Source organism: Microcebus murinus, chromosome 11 (genome assembly GCF_040939455.1).
Source record: "Microcebus murinus isolate Inina chromosome 11, M.murinus_Inina_mat1.0, whole genome shotgun sequence".
Taxonomy (NCBI): domain Eukaryota; kingdom Metazoa; phylum Chordata; class Mammalia; order Primates; family Cheirogaleidae; genus Microcebus; species Microcebus murinus.
Window position 1 is genome coordinate 64357817 of NC_134114.1, and position 23258 is coordinate 64381074.

General features: G+C 33.3%; 1 protein-coding gene across 8 annotated transcripts in view; it reads right to left on the reverse strand.

Moving 5' to 3' along the window:
- Window positions 1-314: 314 nt before the first annotated feature.
- The window catches only part of TMEM161B (transmembrane protein 161B), an 82020-nt gene continuing 59076 nt past the window's right edge, over window positions 315-23258 (reverse strand). For 5 of the 8 annotated variants that reach the window (XM_076008159.1, XM_076008158.1, XM_012781461.3 and 2 more), the window contains 7 exons: window positions 22111-22262; window positions 21537-21597; window positions 20908-21048; window positions 18139-18252; window positions 14976-15150; window positions 13457-13553; window positions 315-12275 (listed from right to left, as the gene is read on the reverse strand). In XM_076008159.1, the coding sequence (XP_075864274.1) occupies window positions 11998-12275; window positions 13457-13553; window positions 14976-15150; window positions 18139-18252; window positions 20908-21048; window positions 21537-21597; window positions 22111-22262 (1018 nt within the window). In that variant the 3' untranslated portion in view covers window positions 315-11997. The remainder of the gene's footprint in view (window positions 12276-13456; window positions 13554-14975; window positions 15151-18138; window positions 18253-20907; window positions 21049-21536; window positions 21598-22110; window positions 22263-23258) is intronic. The other 3 variants (XM_012781462.2, XM_076008162.1, XM_012781464.2) reach the window with 3 other exon arrangements.

Consider the following 23258-nt stretch of genomic DNA (forward strand, 5'->3'; position numbering starts at 1 on the left):
TGTCATCTCTAATATGCAATTACATTATTAAAACACACAACCATACCACATTGTAAAAAATCCTTAAAGAATGCTAAGGTTTTACTGAATTCTGTATAAGCTTGTCTTTTGAATCATATTACACATATCCAAAAATAAAAATTTAAAAGGTGAAAACTAAAAACTGGGGTTAGTGGGGGGAGAATCTGTGTTCACTGAAAGTAAATTTTCTGCTTAATTCCCAAACTATATATCTTTGGTGCGCTTTTACTGTAAGAACAACACACACATACACTCGGCAATATTATGATGGTTTTATGTCTGGGTTCTCTGTTCTGATCCACTGGTCTAGGTCTCTGTTACTGTGTCAATACCATTTTGGTTACTATAGCCTTGTAGTATAGCTTGAAGTCTGATAAAGTGATGCCTTTTTTTTTTTTTTTTTTTTTTTTTTTGAGACAGAGTCTCCCTTTGTTGTCCAGGCTAGAGTGAGTGCCGTGGCGTCAGGCTAGCTCACAGCAACCTCAAACTCCTGGGCTCGAGTGATCCTTCTGCCTCAGCCTCCCGAGTAGCTGGGACTACAGGCATGCGCCACCATGCCCGGCTAATTTTTCATATACATATCAGTTGGCCAATTAATTTCTTCCTATTTATAGTAGAGACGGGGTCTCGCTCTTGCTCAGGCTGGTTTTGAACTCCTGACCTTGAGCAATCCGCCCGCCTCGGCCTCCCAGAGAGCTAGGATTACAGGCGTGAGCCACCACGCCCGGCCTAAGTGATGCCTCTTGATTTGTTCTTTTTACTTAAGGTTGCTTTGGCTATGTGGGGTCTTTTCTGGTTCTATACATAGCACAGAATTATTTTTTCTAGATCTGCAAAAAATGATGTTGGTACTTTAATGGTAATTGCATTGAATCTGTAAATCACTTCGGGTAGCATAGACATTTTATCAATGTTGGTTCTGCCAATGCATAAGCATGTTTTTCCATTTGTTTACATCCTCTGTGATTCCCTTCCTCAGTGTCTCATAGTTCTCCCTGTATGAGTCTTTCACCTCCTTGGTTAAATATATTCCTAGGAATTTTATTTTCTTTGTTGCTGTTGTGAAAGGTAATGAGTCTTTGATTCTCAGCTTTACAGTTGTTGGTGTTTAGGAATGCTATTGATATGTATTGATTTTGTAGCCTGAAACTGCTCAGTTTATTTATCAACTCCAGGAGTCTCTTGGCAGAATCTTGAGGTTTTCTAGAAATAAGATCCTATTATCAGCAAGAGTAGTAATTTTGACCTCTTCTTTCCCCCATTTGGATACCATTGATTTCCTTCTCTTGTCTGATTGCTTTGGCTAGGACTTATAACACTATGTAAACAATAAAAAAAACCCAAAATACTGAACTTCACTCAGTAGTATTTTTCCTTAGTAATAATATTGGTACTGTAATTTTAATTAATCTGTTTAGGGGTAGGGAGAGACTAGCATTTACAACCTATAGGAGATACAAATTATTGAATGCTAACATTGATATTGTGTTGAAATACACAGTTTGCTTTGCTGTTTATGAGTCAAAGAGAACCACCAAAGATACTTCTTTGGTAAAAGTTTATTTTTAAATTTGTGAATGGTAATAGTATAAAAACCATTTCACTATAGCTTAATGCAGGTAACACTAAAACACATAACATAGGCATTCATCCCAGGGTTTAAAACCATCATTATGGGGTGTAATATACTTAACTACAAGATCTATTCTACCATCAGAGATTTCATAACCTTTGACCAATATTCTGTACATTTTGAGGTGAACCAATTTTAAATATACTGTTCTTTTTTGGTATACTAGCTATTCCAATTTATACCAACCAAATGGGATAGAACCCTTTTGATTCTTTTTTTTCTTTTTTAAATACAAGTGCTTAAATGTGGTCCACTGTCAAGCTGCAGGATGCAAGGAAAACTGGTCAAAAATAAACAGCCACAATAAATGGACCTATAAAGAGTGCAGTGATTCCTTATTTAAAGTATTACAAGTATTCATATCATAAAACTGACTTCTACGCTTGATCCTTTGGAAAAAGGACCACCAACCAGTACTTGCAGGTATTTGTTTGTGAATACAGAAAACACTATCCAAAATCTTGATGATGGAAATGTTCTACATATGCACTGTTCAATATGGTAGCCATTTTTAAAGACATAAATGCCTCTTAGTACGTTTCTATATTGCCATACAAACATGGCTAGTTTTCTTACAAAGAAACATTTAAGTGTGATGACTAAAGATTGTTACCAATTCTTTGACATTTCCCCTCCCTTTTAACCTAAGCTGGTCTTTGTCTGAACTAACTAATAAGAGCTAGAAGCCCTACATTGCTTGACTACCTTAACAGGTAGTCAAGGCCCACATGAAAAGGCCCTGAGAAATGGATTGGGAGGATAGGCTGAGCCCAGCTTCTCAAGCCTTCTCCATGAAGGCACCTGGCATGTAAGTGAAATCATGTTGGACTCTCCAGCCCCACTGAGTAACTCAGTATATATGATATGGAGTAGAATCATCAGAGAACTGCACCCTGCCTGAACTGCTGGCCCAAAAAATCAGGACCAATAAAATAGTTGTTTTAAGTCACTAACTTTTAGAATAGATTTGTTTTATTTTGGGTTTTGATCAATAAATAATTGGAACAGATGGCAGTCAATGACAATAGCTTTTGGAAGGAAAACACTGCCAAAATTTTCTTTCCTTTGTCAAAATGTTTTAGTCATTTTTATGAACTGCTGAGAAGTATAAACTTTCATTTTCTTCTTACTTGTTGGTTTTAGATACATAATATCATGACTTGATCTTATTCAACCTGACAAAATAATTTGCTTATTCAAATTAGAATGCTCGTATATACTATAAGGAATAATTTTAAGTCACCAAATAATTTAATTTTTTTACTTAATAAACTTAACACAGTATCATGAAATGAAGAACTTTCAAAGATCAAATACTTGGCTGAGAAAATCATTTATTTACATTTGTATATAGTCTACATGTGGATGGCTACAGACTTATAAAGTTATAAAAAGTATAAAAATGAATCCACAGCATAATTTATAATCTTCTGAAAATACTATTAACACCATCATTGCAGCACAAACATACTAAATAACATTCTATAAGTAATACCTTTCTTGCTCAAAACCCAGGTAGAAATGTTACACTTTGGGGACAAAACTAAAAATACTTATCAGCAGGGCTGTCCGGAAAGTATCCAGCCATTGTTAATACAATAACAGTTGGCATGACATTGATGTAACCTGGCAGCCAAGGAGAGTGGACTGTAATGTGCATGTGTGAACAATGACTTCACTGTACTAGTCAGTGGGCACTAGACGCTGTTGAGTGAGCATGTGGACTGTATGGCCATCACATTCAAGATGACTAAATAGAGCAACGAATTTCCATCAAATTTTGCCTTAAGCTTGAACATTCCTCCGAGGGAACAATTTGGATGATTCAAAAGACTTTTGGAGATGATGCAGTGAATGTGGCACAAATATAAGTGCAGCACAAATGCTCAAAGATGGTTGAAAATCTGTTGAAAGTGATCCACATTCTGGAGGGCCTGCAACAAGAACACCTGAGAATATTGAACATGTCTGGTTTAGACTAAGAGACACTGGAAGAACGGTATGAGGTTCCAAAGTGCCTACTTTGAAAGGGAATGAGGAGTTATTGTCCTATGTACAATGGATCTTATATCTTGTGTCTTCTTCGATTAACAGCATTATTTTTCATATGACATTGCTGGGTACTTTGCAGACAGACCTTGTACACATCTATGAATATTATAAGCTCTCCTAAGATTACAGAAATCTCCATTTTCCTACTATTGATCCTAAAGAATTACATTTGGTATGCTTTTGTTAAAGAAGATAAAGTTACTTAACTTACTGTTGTAAAATATAATGTCAAACATTTTGTTTGCTTAGTCTTTGAGGTGGAACTAGATAATAGAAATGCACTGATGTTTGTTTTTGGTCTAAGCCATTTGGAAGGCCAAATAGCTGAATGCCTCCTTCAATATCACTTCTGAGTGCTCCAAACTTGTACTTAAAAAAAAAATTAAGTAGATTTAGGTGGTACAAGTGGCTTTTTGATACATGAATGAACTGTATAATGCATAAGCATGTATTTGATCAACAAATCTCTGATTATGTAACACAAAGACTCTGTTCAGATATATATAGTTAATACGCATACACAAAGTCCTAATGATTTTCAAGTAGTTAAATAAACAGTGAAATAGATATTTAAGAATATTAGAGTCATACAAAAGATAACTTTAAGAACAGTATTATATAGTTTTATACCAGATAATACTTACATAAATTTAAGTAAGAGATGTTAGACCATAGCATGCTTCTAATCCATGAGGAAAATTTGGTATACTAGCACTTATTCATTAACAAAAACCACATTTAATTAGATACAGGTATACCTTGGAAATATTGTGGGTTCAGTTTCAGACCACTACAACAAAGCAAATATCACAATAAAGCAAGTCACAAATTTTTGGTTTCCCAGTGAATATAAAAGTTATGTTTATACTATATGGTAGTCTACTAAGTAGGCAATAGCATTATGTCTAAAAACTATACATACTTTAATTAAAAAATATTTTATTGCTGAAAAATGCTAAGGATCATCTGAGCCTTTAGCAAGTTATCTTTTTGCTGATAGCAGGTCCTGCTTTGATGTGTTAGCAGGCATGAAAAACAACCTTAATCTCCTGGTACATGTCCATCAGAACTGTTTTTGAGCAGCAGGTCTCAACAGTGGGCATAAATTTCAGAAAATCATGCTGTAAACAGATGTGCTGTCATCTAGGCTTTGTTGTTCTATTTATAGAGCACAGGCAGAGTAGATTTAGCATAATTCTTAAGGGCCCTAGGATTTTCAGAATGGTAAATGATCATTTGCTTCCACTTAAAATTACCAGCTGCATTAGCCTGTAACAAGAAAGGCAATCTATACTATGAATCCAGGCATTGATTTCTTCCCTCTAGTTATGAAAGTCCTGCATGGCATCTTCTTTCAATGGAAGGCTGCTTCATCTACATTGAAAGTCAGCTGTTGAGTACAGCCACCTTCTTCAGTGACCCTAGCTAGATCTTCCACATTAGCACTTACTGCTTCACCTTGTACTTTTATGTTATGGAGATAGCTTCTTTCTTTAATCCTCACAAACCAACCTCTGCTAGCTTCAAACTTTTCTTCTGCAATTTCTTCAGCTCTCTCAGCCTTCATAGAATTGAAGAATTAGAGCCTTGCTCTGGATTACACTTTGGATTAAGGCAATGCTGTAGTTAGTTTGATCTTCTATCCACACCATGAAAACTTTCTCCATATCAGCAAAAAGGCTATTTTACTTTCTTATCATTTGTGTATTCAATGGAGCAGCACTTTTAATTTCCTTCAAGAACTTTTCCTTCACATTCACAACTTGGCTGTTTGGTGCAAGAGATAGCTTTCAGCCTATTTCAGCTTTTGACTTGCATTTCTCACTAAGCTTGATCACTTCTAGCTTTTGATTTAAAGTGAGAGATGTGTGACTCTTCCTCTCACTTGAACACTTACTGGCCATGGTAGGGTTGGAATTGGCCTAATTTCAATACTGCTATGTTTCAGGAAATAGGGAGGCCCGAGGAGAGGGAGAGAAGAGGAGGATGGTGGGTCACTGGAGCAGTTACACTACACACATTTATTGATTAATTCACCCTCTTATACTGGCATGGTTCGTAGTGCCGCAAAACAATTACAATAGTAACGTCAAAGATCACTGGTCACAAATCACCATAACAAATAATAATAAAAACATTTCAAATATTGTTGAGAATTAGCAAAACGTGAGACAGAGACATGAAATGAGCATGTACTGTTAGAAAAACGGTTCCAACAGACTTGCTCCACTCAGGGTTACCATAAACCTTCAATTTGTAAAAAACATCAATATCTGAGAAGTGCAATAAAACAAAGTATACCTTTAATTCCATTTAGGCTGTAAGTCTTATTTAGAAATTCTGCACACCCTATGAAAACAGATTTTTTTAAAGTGTTACTTGATGTCAAAATTCTAAGGAGTAAAAACCTCAAAATCACGTACAGCATCCATGATAAGCAATCTCTGATTATTTACTTTGAAACAAACAGGCACAGCCCTTCAATCAAATACCACACTTGAGCAGGTTTAGAGACCAAGATCCCCTTGAATGAAGGGGAGGCCAGCTTCCCTTGAGGAAGGACCTGGGTATGCTACCAAAAACTTATACTTTTAATCTTTCTCCTTATAGGGACCTATAGTCTTTTTTACAGAGTAATTATGTATTTGGGAAAAGGAAATAGTCTGACCTTTTGGGGATTACTAGACACTGGTTCTGAATTGACACTAATTGCAGGGGACTCAAAATGTCCACACGTCAGAGTAGGAGCCTATGGAGGTCAGGCAATCAGTGGAGTTTTGGGTCAGGTCTGCCTCACAGTGGGCTTCGTGGGTCCCCGAACCCATCCTGTGATTACTTCTCCAGTTCCAAAATACACAATTGGGACATATATACTCAGCAGCTGGTAGAGTTCTGACACTAGAAATTCAAGTATAGAAAGAAAGGAGTCAAGTAATTTAAGAATATAAAGAACGCAGAGAGGAAAAAAGGAAAATGTTCAAAAGAATTACTTTTCCTTAACTAGTGTTGTTTTTTTAAAATTTTACTAATTTTTTGATTGTAATGATTGAAAAATTTTAAATAATTTTTTATTACTATAATTCAGTTGTCAATATTAACTTTAAATATCTGCCACTTATCCAAAATAGGTACAAGACCACCTATTATAATGATAGAAGTTTAAATATGTGAAAAAACTTGTATTTATGCTTGAAGGAATTGCTAAAAATAGAAATGAAAGAACAAGTAAATATATACACAAATACAATTATAGTAATTCCTGTGTCTTATTATTGCTACCTGAAGTAATTCATGTTTCTTTTTGTTAGTCTTTTGGAAATTTATACTCAAAAGTAGGAAATGTTTCACTGTCGGGTAACAGGATGAAAAATGCATTCCAAACAAATACAGTATATGTTAAAGCTAATTTTTGTAAAGCACTATTTTAAAAATGTGATAAGTTAATCCAAATCTGTCTTTAGTCATATTACCCTTAATGTTTACCTTTATGTAACAGATTAATTAACATATTAAAGGACTATGGGTTGAATTTCTCTGCCAAATGGACACATACTGCTCTAGGGTCCTACAACTCTTCTGAATCTCTTTGAGTCTTTAAAAGTTCTACTGAAATAAAATGTAAACATGTCCAAATTAAGTTAAAAGCACTTGAGAGAAAAATTATAAAAGGTGGACTCAGAAGACGATATTATCACACGCAAACATTCAACATTTGATACAATGGCTACACTCTTTCCTATACAACACACCAATTGAACAAAGAAATACATTTTCTATTAAAAAAAATTTCCTTAGTGACCTCAGCTAGCAAACTCATAATAATTAGGGTGTTTTGCCTACCAATGAATCACAGCAATGTTAAGAGAAAACCACTACGATGGTCCTTGTTTCCTTCGATTCATTACTCAGAAATCACCTTTTCAAAAGTGAGGCTTCCCTTGGTTGCCTTTTTTAAAATTTTAACTTTATCTCTACCCTCCAACTTCATACTCCCCTTTCCTTGATTCCTTCCCATGCCCCTAACTCACTGGATTTTACCACTATCTAACATATCCTTCATTAAACTCTTCATCTTTGTTTATTATCTTCATTCCTCCACTAGATGCTAAGCTGTGGAGGAAAGGAATTTTGTTATTTTGTTCACTGCTATATCTAGGGCAAGTGGAACATTCCATGGCACACTATAGGCACTCAATAAGTATTTATTGAATAATTAAATAAGTACAAATCAAAATATTCCCAAGAAAAGATTTTCTGTGAAGTCATCTTCGAATAACAATACCCTCCAAAATGATCCATAACCATCCCTGAAGACAAAAATAGCTCTATGTTTTTCTTACGCTGATATAAAGGAAATCAATTATAAGATTTAGAAATATATAATCATACATTTAATGTAAACTCTTAATTTTAAAGATGATAAAACTGAGGTCAACAGTGATAATAATTTAGTTCTACTTAATTAATATGGATTGAAGGCTTAGTAAGTACAAAAAATAGCTAATTATAAGCAGAAATGGGATGAGAAGAAATGCTTTCTGATTCTTAGATTAGCATTCTTTCCACAAAATTATGCTACTTCATTTAAGAGCATGAATTGCCTTTTGCTAAATGAGAATAAAGAGAGAAGCAACTATATGTTGAGAGATATAGGGTTAAAAAAAATAAAAATAAAAAATAAGATGGAAGGCTGGGCGTGGTGGCTGACGTCTGTAATCCTAGTGCTCTGGGAGGCCAAGGCAGGGGGATTGCTTTAGGTCGGGAGTTGGAGACCAGCCTTAGCTAAAAGAGATCCAGTCTATACAAAACATAGAAAAATTAGATGGGCATGGTGGAACACATTTATAGCCCCAACTACTAGGGAAGCTGAGGTGGAAGGACTGCTTGAGCCCAGGAGTTGCAGTGAGCTGTGATGACACCACTGCACTATAGCATGGGTGACAGAGTGAGATCGAGTCTCTAAATAAATAAACAAACAAACAAACAAACAAACAAATAAATAAATAAATAAGATGGAAAAACAGAATCTCTGACCCATTAGAAATAGGCCCATCCACCATAAATAATTTGTAGCTAAAAAAAAAAATGGGTCCAATGGTAACAGAAAAAAATATATAAAAAGGCTATACTTTTTTCTTAGGAAGAAAAAAAATAAGTGAAAATGTTTATCACTTCAAAGAAGGGAAAAGTTGATATTAGTCTTCTCATCATCCTTAGTGTCAGAGTTTTCATGGCATATAACCAAGCTCAGCTATAAAGCCAGGGTATGGACATAATGAGATGAATAGGAGTTAAAAGATGAGACTATACAACTATCTGAGACACTGGGTTTAAGCTCCAGTATCGAAGTGTGTTTAAATCTGATTCTTTAAGCCACCTAAAGCTCTGTGAAGACACAGGATAATCTGCATTCAAAAATCACTTAGTTTTATTTTGCTGAATGGAGTCATATACCTTGATAAACCATTTTCAATTATGTGATGGCTCAGAAAGTATGTATGAATTCAGAGAATGTTGAGACCTCATGCTTTGCAATACTGAGAATTTAATCTTTCATTTGAAAGAATAAAATCTATCCAGTGAAGTTCCAATTATAGATTTCATAATGAATTCTATTTATTGCTTCCTGGACCTGCCAATTCCATTAATGGATGAATATCTCTTCCGAATCATAACTCAAGAAGAAACGTCACTATTTTACCAATGATATTTATATCAAAAACAATAAGACAATGAGCCCATTCTGTTTGCACGCATTGGTCATTTTATATACAGTAATTGGAATTCAGGGGAAAATACCAAAGATAATCAAAATGTACACAGATATTAAGATAAAATTATGTACTTTTCATTTCAGACAAATCAACAGGGGTAGAAGCAGAAATATAGCTCTGATTTGGAGTAGAGGGAGGGTGGAGAGGAGTCAAATTGTCAAATAAAATTCTACAAATCATAGTAATATAAAGCAAGATTATAAGGGTTTCTATAATGTGGCAAACATATATAATTAAAATATCTGAACTTTGGAGCACATTATATTGACTAGAATACAATATAAAAGAACTCTACTGGTCTAATTTAGGGATATTAAAATATTACTTCGTTACATGAAGTACAAACTTTTGCACTAAAAGAAGGTAAAACTTTTGCACTAAAAGCAGGTGTCTTGGTTCAAAGACAAAATGTGTACATAAGCCACTTCAAATTTGTTTTAAAAGGCTAATAAAAACTAAACCAAATCTATTGCTTTAAAATAATGTGCAGTTTGCCCAAGTTCACAGTTTACTTAGGTAGAGGTTCAAGTTTTAAAAGAGTGAATCAACAGAATTTTAGAAATACAACATGTATAATGATTTCTATGCTTTTCCACCCATAACTACTCCACTGTACAATCTTTGAAACTCAAAACAATAACGTTAATTTTTTAAATGTAGCTATTCGGTAAGAATGGTTATAAATACCACCACCAGGTGAGATTCTTTTCAAGTCCAACATGTGAGAACTTTCACATACAAAATAAAAGTCAAACTGTGGTATCATCTTTTTGTAAGATACACACTTATTTTGGTGATGCTGATGTAACTCAAAGTACATTTGAAATGCTTCTTCTGGAAATACACATGAAATAATCATTAGGCTATATATTAATTTCAATCAGACTTTCTTTAGTTTAAGCACTTATTACTCAGTCTTTCAAAATACCAGCTATTTTAAAAATATTTAAATATACACAAAAGACAGGAATTTGGTGTATTAAAGTTTTTCAAGTGATTGTGAAGGCTTAACCTTGACAGTAATTCCAAAATGGGTTTCAAACTTGCTTTCAATAGTGTTAACAGCACTGAAATATATATATAGCCTTCCAAGAGAGTTATATGCAAAAAAAAATTTATTTGTTAAAAAAGAAAAACCCTGTTTATCTCTTGTAGTCATTCACTTTGCAATCTTAACCCTTCATTTTGATCTTCAGATATAAAAAACATCAAAAGGAACTTTACTCTTTTTCTTTTTTCATTTTACTTGAGTGTTTCATTCAAAGTTCCTCAATTTTGGTCAGTAATAAAACAAAACTTAATATTTCTAATTCTAGAAACTACAAATTCAAAACAAGTACCATTTAATAAGGGTATATATGACACCTGTGGGGACTTGGTTAGCGAGGGAAAGATTCTGATTTTTTGAAAATGACAGAAAAAGAATTATAAATTGGGAGAAATCACCTAAGCATCCATAAAACTTTAAGTACTTTCACACATAGGCAACACAAAGAAACGGCTTGCTCTGTTGAACTTTCAAAATGTATTTTAATCTCATTCCAAAAAGAAATAAAATTTCTAGATATAACTACATCCCATTCAAATCACTTTTTAACATACATTCAGCAACATAAAATATTATAAGAATTCAATATTTTCATCTTTTATAATCTCAATATATTATATGTTTAATATATAATATATACACAATACATACAGGTAGTCAGCAGGATTACAAAGTAATTTTTTAAAAGTCTGATCAATATTGATAAATATTTTTAGACTATTAAAAGGAACTATTCAGGATCATAGAATAAAATAAAATATGGCAGGCCAAACCTAACAGCAAGATTGCAGATGTTATATGGCCTATCATTTAAAAAGAACTCTCAAGTTGGGTAGTATACATTTTAAAACATCTTGCTACTCTCAAGCAGCAGTACTTGTAGATATTCAGCACGTACATCTCCATTAAATTTAAAATAACTATGCAGCTTTCTTTACTGTAATATACAGTAGCAATGTCTTGCTTTCTGTTGGATTTTACTGTTGTTGTTTGAACAGTAACTGATATATTACCAACAGAAGTAACTTTAGCTCTTTTCCCTCCCCTAAAGCATGGCTCAGGTTGAAGACTGCTCTATAGGTAACCACGATGACTATTAACAGTACCTTAATACCATTAAGCACAATCAGTAACTGGAGTCATATGAGATGTTTCAACGAAGACTGCTGGAGGTTTCTGTAAACCAAGGTAATCATAAGTATTACCCTTGTAGATAGCCCTCTCACATCAGTAAATACAAAGAGTTAAAATTCCAATGCCACAGTGTAACAGTGAACAATCTATTCTGTGATTTTAAATATTATAGCATTAATTCACCCTGAGAATACAGAGGAAACATTTAAAATAAGATATATTGATATGTTCTTTTTATCTTTGTATTTGCCTTCTTCTGGTTTTCATCAGCCCTTCAAGGGCATACATATTTGAATTTAAAGTAAGACTTGTATTTCCTTTTTGTTAACTGAGATTCACGCCACAGTCAGATACTGGTGATAGAAAAGCCCAAAAAGGCTTGTAGAAAAGAGGCAAGCTGCAATCCACCAGGTCAGAAAAGATAGAAGTCCTCGAAAGAGGAGAGGAGTAAAAATATTTTTTAAGCTGCTCAGTGCCACAGTTATTTGTGTAACAGTTACCTTCATCTTCCCATCAGCAGATGGTAATTCAGAGTAAACAGAATTGGAGAGTAGGCTATTATCCACTGGCAAGGTAGACAGAGATTCTGGATAAATCCCCCAAGAATGATTACCTAGAAAATTCAAGACATAAATAAAACTTGAAAAGTAACTAATTCCAAAGCTTTATATTGAAAAAACAATTCTTTAGCCTATATTTGAAATTCACAAGAAGTTTAGTGACACAGTATATCATTTTATGTTAAAAAAAAAGTAAAATAATAATCTTATTCTATATTTCTAAAAATTAACTTGACCAGACTATCTGGCCTCATCAGTAAAGGTACACATAAAAGCAAGAAGTCTGATATACTTTTAATTAACTGCACTAAAATCTGGTCAAATGATAAAAACAATTTTTTCCTTGTTCAAGACATGAATCAACTACCTCTACTGGAGTAACAGGGAACGATTCAGTAGTTTCTGAGAAATCCTTTCTACCTCTAGAATATCAGAATAAATTTCTTTCTCAGAAACTATCTACGATTTCAGTGTGAGAAACTATTAATAACTTCCAGAAATTTTTTTCATCATATACTTTCCTACATTGGATAGGATATGAGTCACATAATTTACAATCGAGCTATCTACCACTTTACGTTCCTTAGATTCCTAAAGGGCATTTATACCTATCATTATCTCTATGGTATCTACTAAGCACACCTAAATAATACTTTTAGTTCCTCTGGGCTTCTTAAAACCCCACATGGCAGACTGCCTGATCTAGGCCAGGGGAAATGATCAATGCAATAATAGATAGTTCATCAATAACACCACACAAGGACTTGACAACAGCTTAGTACAGGAGAACTTTATTCTTTCACATAGAAATCTTTACCCTCACAACATAAGTTATCTAAAATAGACTTCACCAGATGATTCTGTAATTTATGTAAATTTACAAGTAAAATTGTAATAATTTAAATATTAGGCACTAACAAAACCTGAAATCATCCTCTTATAACACAAAAGTAACTAAGATCAACAGTGTTCACTCAAGTTTACTTGATTAATTTAGAAACTAACCTTTAGTAAACAATTCTTATAAATAAAGCACAAAGTTATAAAACCATATGGGCCTCAGTTTTTAAATCAAGATTATCAATGAACTTTCACAGCTAAAACTGTGCCATGCTTCTTAAAACTTTTAAAGAGAAACAATTTTAAGAGGCATACTCCTTTGTAGGTAACGAAAAGTATTATTAATTACAGGTAGAAAATAAAAGATGTTTCCCAGTTGCCAGGGCATGCCTACCTAATGTTTTCAAAAGCAGAGTTGTGTGAAGCAGCATTACCAGAGGTGCCACATACTGCAGTGCAATGACACAAAGGTAATAAAAGACTCGAGCCACCTGCAACCAACAATATTCTTAAGTATCTAATACAGCTGACATGTTATGAGTGAATTAAACTTTCATGTAATTGTCAAACTGGAATGCTTAAGAGATAAGCAATCCTTTCATGAGAAGGAAGCTAAATGTTAATAAGTTTGCACTCCATTATAAATGTCCCCTTTATGAAAACTGACTTCAGAAAGGCCCCATTTGAAAAATTAGTTATTAAAATGTGAGAATATTAATATAGATTCCATAAAATTAGTTCTTTATACACAGAAATTAATATATATGTATATATTAGTTCTGTATACATACAAATTTAATCATTAAAATTTAAACAGTGTACATTCACTTACATCTCAACAACAAAATTCTTACATCTGTAAGATCTACCTAAAACATCAAACTAAACAATAGTAGACAACATTATATATGACCATAAACTCTTCATAAATCAATATTAAATCCCCATTCTACATGAACACATTTGATTAAAGTCAAATATGGAGAATATAAAAATATATGAAAGGTGAAACAAAAAAAGTGTTTAAATCTTGATAAATGCCCCTGACCATGGAAGTGAATCAAAAACAGGTAACGCAACACCAAATCGCTGAAAAAGACATGATCAGGCCAGGTGCGGTGGCTCACACCTGTAATCCTAGTATTCTGGGAGGTCAAGGTGGGAGAATTGCTTGAGCTCAGGAGTTTGAGACCAGCCTGAGCAAGAGTGAGACCCTGTCTCTACTAAAAATAGAAAGAAATCAGCTGGACAACTAAATATATATAGAAAAAATTAGCCAGGTATGGTGGCGCATGCCTGTAGTCCCAGCTACTCGGAGGCTGAGGCAGGAGGATTGCCTGAGCCCAAGAGTTTGAGGTGCTGTGAGCTAGGCTGATGCCACGGCACTCTAGCCCAAGCAACAGAGTGAGACTCTGTCTCAAAAAAACACATTATCAGGTTATAGTTCTACTATAACAGTAGATGGATTCCTATCCCTTTCCTTCTCTGGAATCCTCATTAAGTTAAATACTTATATTTTATGTTCAAGTACATGGAATTAAAAGAAGTAAATTTAGCCACTAGTATTTCCTATCTGTTAAGTCATAAAGTCTGAACAATATATTATGTCTTTCAAATCAATTAGAAGAGTTCCTTTTAGCAATGGTAGGCATACCACAGCTTTATATCTTCCAACTGTATCCTACTTAAAGCACTTAAGACAGCCGGAAGAGGAATTGAGATCCTTTCTTAACTTAGCACCAAAATCAGATCAAAGTCTCTTTGATATGTCAGCTTTAGATTATTCAGTTTATTTACAATAAGAATACTATGTGTTAAAACATTAATTACTGTCTATTAAGGGAAACCAAATTCTTCTTTTTTAACAACACAGATTTTGCTATTTTTCAATTTGACTATGGTATAAAACTTACCATTTTCTGTAGCTCAACTGTACTTATTCGCCCTGCTTCTTTTTTCATCTGATCCACACATTTTTGGGCTAAGTTTAAATAAGCTTGCAGGTGACTACGCATCATGGCCAACCGTAAAGCACACAGCAGGATTATTAGCCAGAGTCGCAGAGTATCGAATGTAGCTTCTGTCATTCTACAGATCAAAAAGTTGATAGGGTGCTCTCAAAGACCACAATATTCTAGCATGCTAGTTATATGTTAATGTTCACCATATAAAAGAAATCTACTCTTAGCTACAGTTGGAGACATAAAAGAATCCCATTCGGCCATAGACTTATCTATATAATACTTTCACTTATATAATAGAACTAAATAGATAAATGTATCATAAAAGTATAAGAAGAAACATATCTAGAAGGAAAAAGTAGAGAAATACTTGGGATCCTTTTCTACCCTCCTCTATGGAAGAAAAATTGGCTGTGACACAAAATTAGAAGTTGGGGGCCCTTAAACTAGAGACTAGGGGGAAGAAAGAAGAAAACTGCAGAGATTGCCTGTGGAACTAATCAAGTTAATGACCTATCATTGGCTATAGTTTAGTCTGATTATATACATATTTGGATGAGATCCTCACTCTGCTGAGTTTCTAACTGGAACAATGGGAAAATTATTAATAAAAATTCTGATACATTATGAAGAAATCTGATGCCTCAGATTCCTCTACAATTCACTTAACTTGCTTTGTGCTGAAGCTGGCTCAGTTCTGAGCAATTCCTCAAGGCTAAGGTGAGGATTCCAGGTGAAAGGATGTACCCTTAGGACATCTTTTCAGAAACTAGATCACTGGTGAGGGCTCCTTAAAGGGTTTAGAAAGAAGGGAAAATTAACTTCTGAAAGTTTTTTGGGGTTTAATGTTCATAAAAGACCATGGTTTCTTCCCTGATAAAAGACTACATTGTGAGTAATTCAAAAGTAATGACTAGACCACCCCTGGTATTTAGTTTAATCTATAGCACATATCAGGCACTTAATATGACTCTTAAAATGCAGACTGCTTTGCCAGATAGGACCTGGAACTTAGCAGGGACATGGTCTCCCTGAAATTCTTAAGAACATGAAGGTGGAATACATGAATATAAAGAGTACATGAGAAAAGATTTTTTTAAAAAAACCTCATAATACTTCTCCCTCAAACAGGCTCCCAACCTCTGTCTAGTAGCAAGCACCTAGGAAAGAAACTAAACTAAAAACTGGGGAAATAATGTTGAAGAATAATACAAGAAATAGAAAAGGCAGAAAAGACATGAAAGTATACAATTTTGTTTCATCTGTTTATGCAACAGTTCAAAAATGCAGATGGGTCAAAGAGGGAAGAAAACTATATGAAGAGGACCTCAAGTCTTCATTTATGAACAACGGTTTTCCTGTAATTTAATATACACCAAGAGGAAAGTTCCTTATCCCATTATTCCATTATTCCATATCCCATTATTCCATTAAGTATTCACTACTAATAAATTCATGCAAAGTTTAGTCAGGCTGAGAGTGGGAAGTATAGAACCACCAAATGTTTTATGTATACCAAATATGCCTGAATAACCTTAGCCAAATTATTTAAACTCTGAGTCTCTTATTTCATCTCTAAAATGGGATGAGAAGAGCAACCACAATAGACAATTACTGTAAAAATAATTTGTAAAAAATATGTAAAGTATCAATACCTAAGCATAACTGGTATATCATAAATACTACTTTCCTTGTTTTCTCAATTTAAGGTCAATATAAAATCAGAGAACATAATTACAGGAATATGAAATCCAATTTTTATAACCAAATTTCAAGGAAGGATTAGGAATGCTTTTAGCATTGAAGACATGAATTAGAAGTTTCTCTGAGATTTTGTCTAGAAACTTATGATCCTTAGAATTATATTTAAATACTTAGGGTATCTGTCAAGTTAAAATTACCATTAAGGTTTAGTTGTGTGGGGAAAAAAATATTGCTTCTTCAATGAATATTTCCCTAGTTCAATAGAATTAACTGTAAACAAACAAACAAACAACTGTCATGGTCATCACCAATTATATACTCCAAAACAAATGAATTTGTAACCCAGATCTAAAAGAAGTACATAAAATGTGCATTGTGGAATCTATGACTACTCGAGTTTTTCTACTTTAATTTTGATGAGGCAAAGCAGTGAAAGGAATATTTATTAAGCACTTACTTCCAGCTGGTTGCATTACATGTGTTCTTTCATTTAATTCCAATGATAACCTTGTGAGGTAGATACTACTATCTTCATTTTCCAGATGTGGAAACAGGGGCTCAGAGAAGTTAAATATCTACCTCAACTGACAGTTTTAGTGAGAGGCAGAGCTGGAGTTTGAACGACCTCTGTCTGAATCTTTCTAATACTCAAACATAGTTCCACAAGGCTAATGAGTTAACATATCAAGTATAGTTATTAATGCCTTTTAATAAATTGTTTCTATGTTTCCTTACCATCTTCTTCTGTTAAAATGCGGTTTGCTAACTGGAGAAATACGAACTAGTATTAGATAATAATGTTAAAGCATTATTTTAAATTTTCTTACATGTGATAATATTGTTATGTAGAAAAATATAATTTTTAGAGATGCATATTAAAGTACTTAGGGATAAAATTATTATGTCTCTAATTTAATTGAAAAATACTTCATCAAAAAACAAAACCCAAAAAATTAATGAAGTAAATATGGAAAATGTGAACAACTGTTAAATACAGGTGATGAGCGTATGAGTTTCCCTTTATACTATCCTTTTTTTCTCCATAATTTTCACAATTAAAAAAAATAAAAGATCTGCAGAAGGTATCAGAAGGTATCTAAACAATAGGCACAATGACAACAGAAAAATGTCAGATGACAACAACTGAACATTAAGAAGAGAAAAAACTTACAAGTATGCAAGATAGTATTAGTGCAAGGTAATAATCACTAACATTCATTAACAAAGATCGCAACAAGGTTAAATGATGGCCTGTAGCTTTAATTTTATATCACATCTTGTAGCATTTCTATTGATGTTTGAAAAATACAGTGTCCTAATTTATCATTTAAGAACTTTACAAATAACATTTAGGAAAGCAGTTTTGATTATGTAACGAACTGAAAATTAGCCCTCAAATACCCATACTTACAAAGGGACATTTTCTTTACCCAGTGGTGGGTTCATAATGTAGTCTTTGGTGATTGGTTTTACCCAGAGGAGAACCATAAATAAAGGTGCCAAGAAGTTGATATGAAGTAATGTTCTGAAAGTATGTAAGAAATAAACATAAAAATCCAGAAACAACATGTGCTTAAAAAAGTACAGAAACTTAGTCTTACTAAAATGAAGGCAGGAACTATTTGCAGTATGTTACATTATAGTACTACTGTCACTATTATTCTACAGTTATCGTTATCATTTAACACTGATTTGAGCCCATGAAAAACTATATCGTTATCTTAAATTTTTATCCAGGAAAGTTAAAGACTTGCTCATGACAACATAATAGGTTAGGGGCAGATCTAGGACTAAAATCCAGATTTGTTCACTTCTATTCTAGTATTCTTTAATAATCCTATACTATATCCCTGATTCAATAAGCAGATATTTTAATGATTCTCTAACTTTAGAGAGTCAATGAATCTAATGGATTTTCAGAATGGTAGAGTCAACTGAATCAAAGTGCCTGGTCATTATTTACAAGTAAATGACAGTGATTAGCCAGTTCCATAACACCAGAAAGCATATGGCAGCAGGAACCTACTGCAACAACTTGTAAACTGAGGAAATGTTTCAATATGTAATGATCATTATCATGTTTAAATTACATTGTTAAACTCATAAGTGATTCCACATTTTTATTTCTTTTTCAACTGTTATTAACATATCTGAAATTTACTCATCCTATATATATGTCAAGAAAATTTACATTACTCTTGACAAGGCAATATACCTAATATAGCAAAGAGTTTCAGGACTGAGCCGTAATTTCACTATTAATTGTTCAAGTTTGTAATCTACAGAGACAGATGGCTGGCAAAAATTTTTCTTATTTTAGAAAAAAAGGCAAATTCTTCAGACTATTTTATTACCATGTACTGCTTTCATTATCAACCACACTTAAGGGCTAAACTGGAGGATTAAAAATACACATACAAACATACGCATTTTAAAATATCACTACATAGGCAAGAGACAGTGATGTGTACACAAACAGGACTGAGTCAGGAAGCCATAAACAACTGACAGGGAAAGGTAGAACTCTGGTTCTAACCTGATATTAAAATAGGTCCTAGTGCCTGGCCACAGGGGGTGAACAGAATGCTGCTCTTTGCGCCAGTCATGTTATTCTCATAACAGAACTAGCTTGCCCATACCCTTGTATCAAGGCAGAGTGCTACAACACGAGGGGCTACAATAAACTGAAAATAAAATAAAATCCCAAATCTCCAAGGGAAAAAAAATCTTTTAAAAAAGCCATGTTTTACTAAAAAGGACACTAAAAGGACCTAACCCCCCCCCCCCAACCACCACTAAATGCTTTAAATGTTTTTATAAAGTGATTCTTTCATCCCACAGCCTGGGTAAACCATCAGATCTGGGGGAAGAAAGAAGCAGTATTAGGTATGCAGTGTTGCTAGGGAACACTCTAGTATCAAGGAGCAGCCCACAGCGGTTTCAGTAGCTTGTGAAGGGCTCCCCTCCACCCACCCTTTTCAGCTTATTTAAATCATAACACTGGGGTTAGTGGACTGAAGTGTGTGTGCAGAGAGGAGGGGGAGAACCAGGTTTTGTTTTAAAAGAAGCCATTAGAGAGACGGGTGGTGGGAGAAAGGCAGGATGTAGCCAAAAGCATGCTGAGTAAAAGGAGGGAAAAAAGAGAGGGAAGAAGGAGTGTGTAGTGGGAGGTGAGAATAAGTAAACACACGCACAAAGAATATGTAGAAAAATGGAGGTGAGGTAAAAAAAAAAGGCTGTCAAAATTAAATTAAAGGAAAATGACACAGGTAAAAGAGAATGTGAAAAAATTGGCATCATTAAAAATAGGGTTTTAAAGAGCAGAAATGTTAGAAAATACAATCACCCAGAGAACTTAATGACTATAAATACGCATATCAAAATGGAATAGTCTCAAGTTGGGCTTCCACTGCAAAACAAAACGATGAGACAGGAACTTTGATCTGAATTGAGTTGAAGTAGATATAAGCCTGCCTTTCTGTCAATATGTCTACATCAACAAAAATCTGTGACAATGACAACCACAAAGAATATAGTAAATGGGCTTTGAACTATATGGAGAGATTCAATATGATTTTCTCCATTTCAAAACTAAAATAGAATGTTAGTTCAAAGTAATCTACAATATGTAACTTCATACCATATTAGCAGTCTCACAATAAAATAACGTATAATTTTAACAAGAGTCTAATAAGTAGATCAATGACTTAAGGAAAATAAACATTTCTTATTATATAAAGCTTTCATCTGGAAAATGTTTTAATATATTTAAAATGAGACATTAAGTTATTTAAATAAATTTAAATAATATTTAGATCAGTATTCTTAAGTAAAATGATCTAATTTTTACAGAGAAATTTCCTTAGGTCCTCAGTTCAGTTGCAGAGATTGCAGTATCATAAGCATCTGAATTCAAAAGAACTAACATAAATTTGGGTATTTCCATATTAACAGGTAAAACAGAAATCCTAATCAATGGTATTTTTTAATATAAGACAAAATTTAGAAGCAAATAAAAGAAACTTGCTGATATTTGAAAGAGAAAGTAGTGTAACATCAAATGGTTATTTGATTATTAATTTTCAATACAATAATTTATGATTACATTACAATAATATACCTTCATTAAGATGGAAAACATATATTTATCTGCATGTGCTTATGTACATTTTCCGCTTACTGTGTAATTTTTTCTGTTGCCAAATTCAGGGCATCCAGATGCATTTGAGCCAGCCGTAATCCAGGAAATGTCAAAAAAGCCCCAATAAGTGAACAGAAAATAGCCAGGAAAAATTTGAAAGTAAGTTTTGAAACAGGACCCCTAAAAATAAAATTTTTAAAAAAGCTGATCAATTTTTATAATTAATTTTCTAAGAGTTTCCTTTCTTCTAATTGATTACTTTACAAATCACAATAATAACAGTAAAACAAACAAGTTTTTACAAAAAGACTGCTGCTATTCAAGTACCTATAATGGATCTTGGTGAACTGTAAACTAAACCAGGTTATCACTTTAGTTACAGTCATAACAACCCAACTTACATATTCAATACGAAATTAAAATATGATTTGGACATATATCTAGTTTAATTTCTGAAGGCAGAGGAATTAAATAAAATAAAATCTATATAAGAATTCTATAAAAGATACTAATTTTACATAGCTGTAAAAATTATGAGTACTGATATTTCTAGAAGTGACAATCCAACTTAAAAAGAACTCTTTTCACTGATTTAAAACAAGCATTTATAGTAAATATTATTTTATTAAAAATAGCAAATTTAAATGCTTAATTTTCCAAAAACTTACTGAGATTCTAAACCTTGCTTTTCAAGAAATTGCATCGCACTGTCTGAAAAATTTGTAAACCCTGTAGAAAAAAAAGAGATTACTCTTATCACTAGGGTAAAATACAGAATCTTTCCTTGGAAATAAAACACTAGAAAACAGAGCATCTAAATTTTGAAGTGACTAGCTTAGCTCTTTCATGTGTTAATTAGTATGCCATAATGCAATAAAATTTGGTTATTAGCAGGAACAGTCTTTGAAAACATCCCTTTGATATTTGTACATTCCATGAGTGTGCATAAAATTTGCATTAATTCTTTAACTATGTGAGTAAACTTTAGCATTACAGAAACTTATTTAACTGTAAGAAAAATGAGGAGACAGTATTTTTGGAAAGAGGTTAATAAAAAACTTAGCTAAAACAAAGGGAAAAAAGATCATAAAAATAATAAAGGTTAATTATTTAGAACACTGCAGAGTATATAACTAAATTTAATTTTAAAAAATTATCAGATATAATACTTCAACATTGAGGTTAAAAATATTAACACTAGATAAAACAAAACTGATGTTTAAAGTTGTATGAAACTATTACCTGTTTCAAGTCCAAATTCGAGATAATTTTCTGTTACAATCAAGACTGCCATTGCTTTGACGAAGAAAAAAAATCCAAAGGTGACACAAACTGATCTTTCACCGCCATCTTCTACTTTAAAATAGTGTGTAGTTAATGAAAATAGAACTTTGCTGCAGAAGGAAAAGTTCAGGAAAAACCACAAATAACTTTGTGGGAGCTATACACAACCATCTTAACAGGACCTGAACTCCAATAAAATTTGGTTACAACATTTATTTTGATTCTATAACATGCTTATCTACAAGATACCCTTTGGAAGGAAGTGAAAAACTATTAACAAAAATCTGAAGTCTTCCATGAACCACGACATAAAAACAAAGCAAATCTAAGTGCAGTTTATAACATTTTTAAATTAAGGAAAAGTGCACCCACATATTAAGTTTTAATTAGGAAATTTATTTCTAGTTTACTTCACTCAAATTTTACTAGGAGGTTATCACAGGAATTTTATGCAATAGGTTTTCTGTGACATGAAAAGCAAGGGTAGAGGTTATTTTAGGGATATATCTTTACTGAGCATATTTGTCAAACAGTTAACAATTATAACTCAACACACAACACACATCACGGGTATCATCTGTAATCGCCCAACAATTAAAATGAGAATCTCTAACACCCACTGTTGATCTGTGAAATTTGAGATCACCACTTGCATTAAGCAAAAATCTCTAGAGAAAACAACTTCCAATTGAGTATTCAAAACCAGCCAAAGTTTCAAAATGCTTACCTATTAAAAAATACTGAAGAGATCATCCTATCTGAATCACCCCCCCAACACACACACACACACACACACACACACACACACCCCAAGATTAAATCAGTGCATGTGGATATCCAGAGCTACAACTCAGATCTCTACTATACCAAACTGTTCTTAAAAGTATAAAACAAACAAAATAAGGTACTTGGCAAACAAATCTAGAAAAGCAACTTTTGTTGCTTTTAAACTTTATATCAAGCACGGAAAATAGTAACAGCTATCATTTAGTATTTGCGCTGTGCCAGGAGACATTACCAACTAACTCATTTAATCTTATTATCACTACTTTACAGATTTCTTAAAAACCTTAAAAAATAGGGCCAGGCACAGTGGCTAACACCTG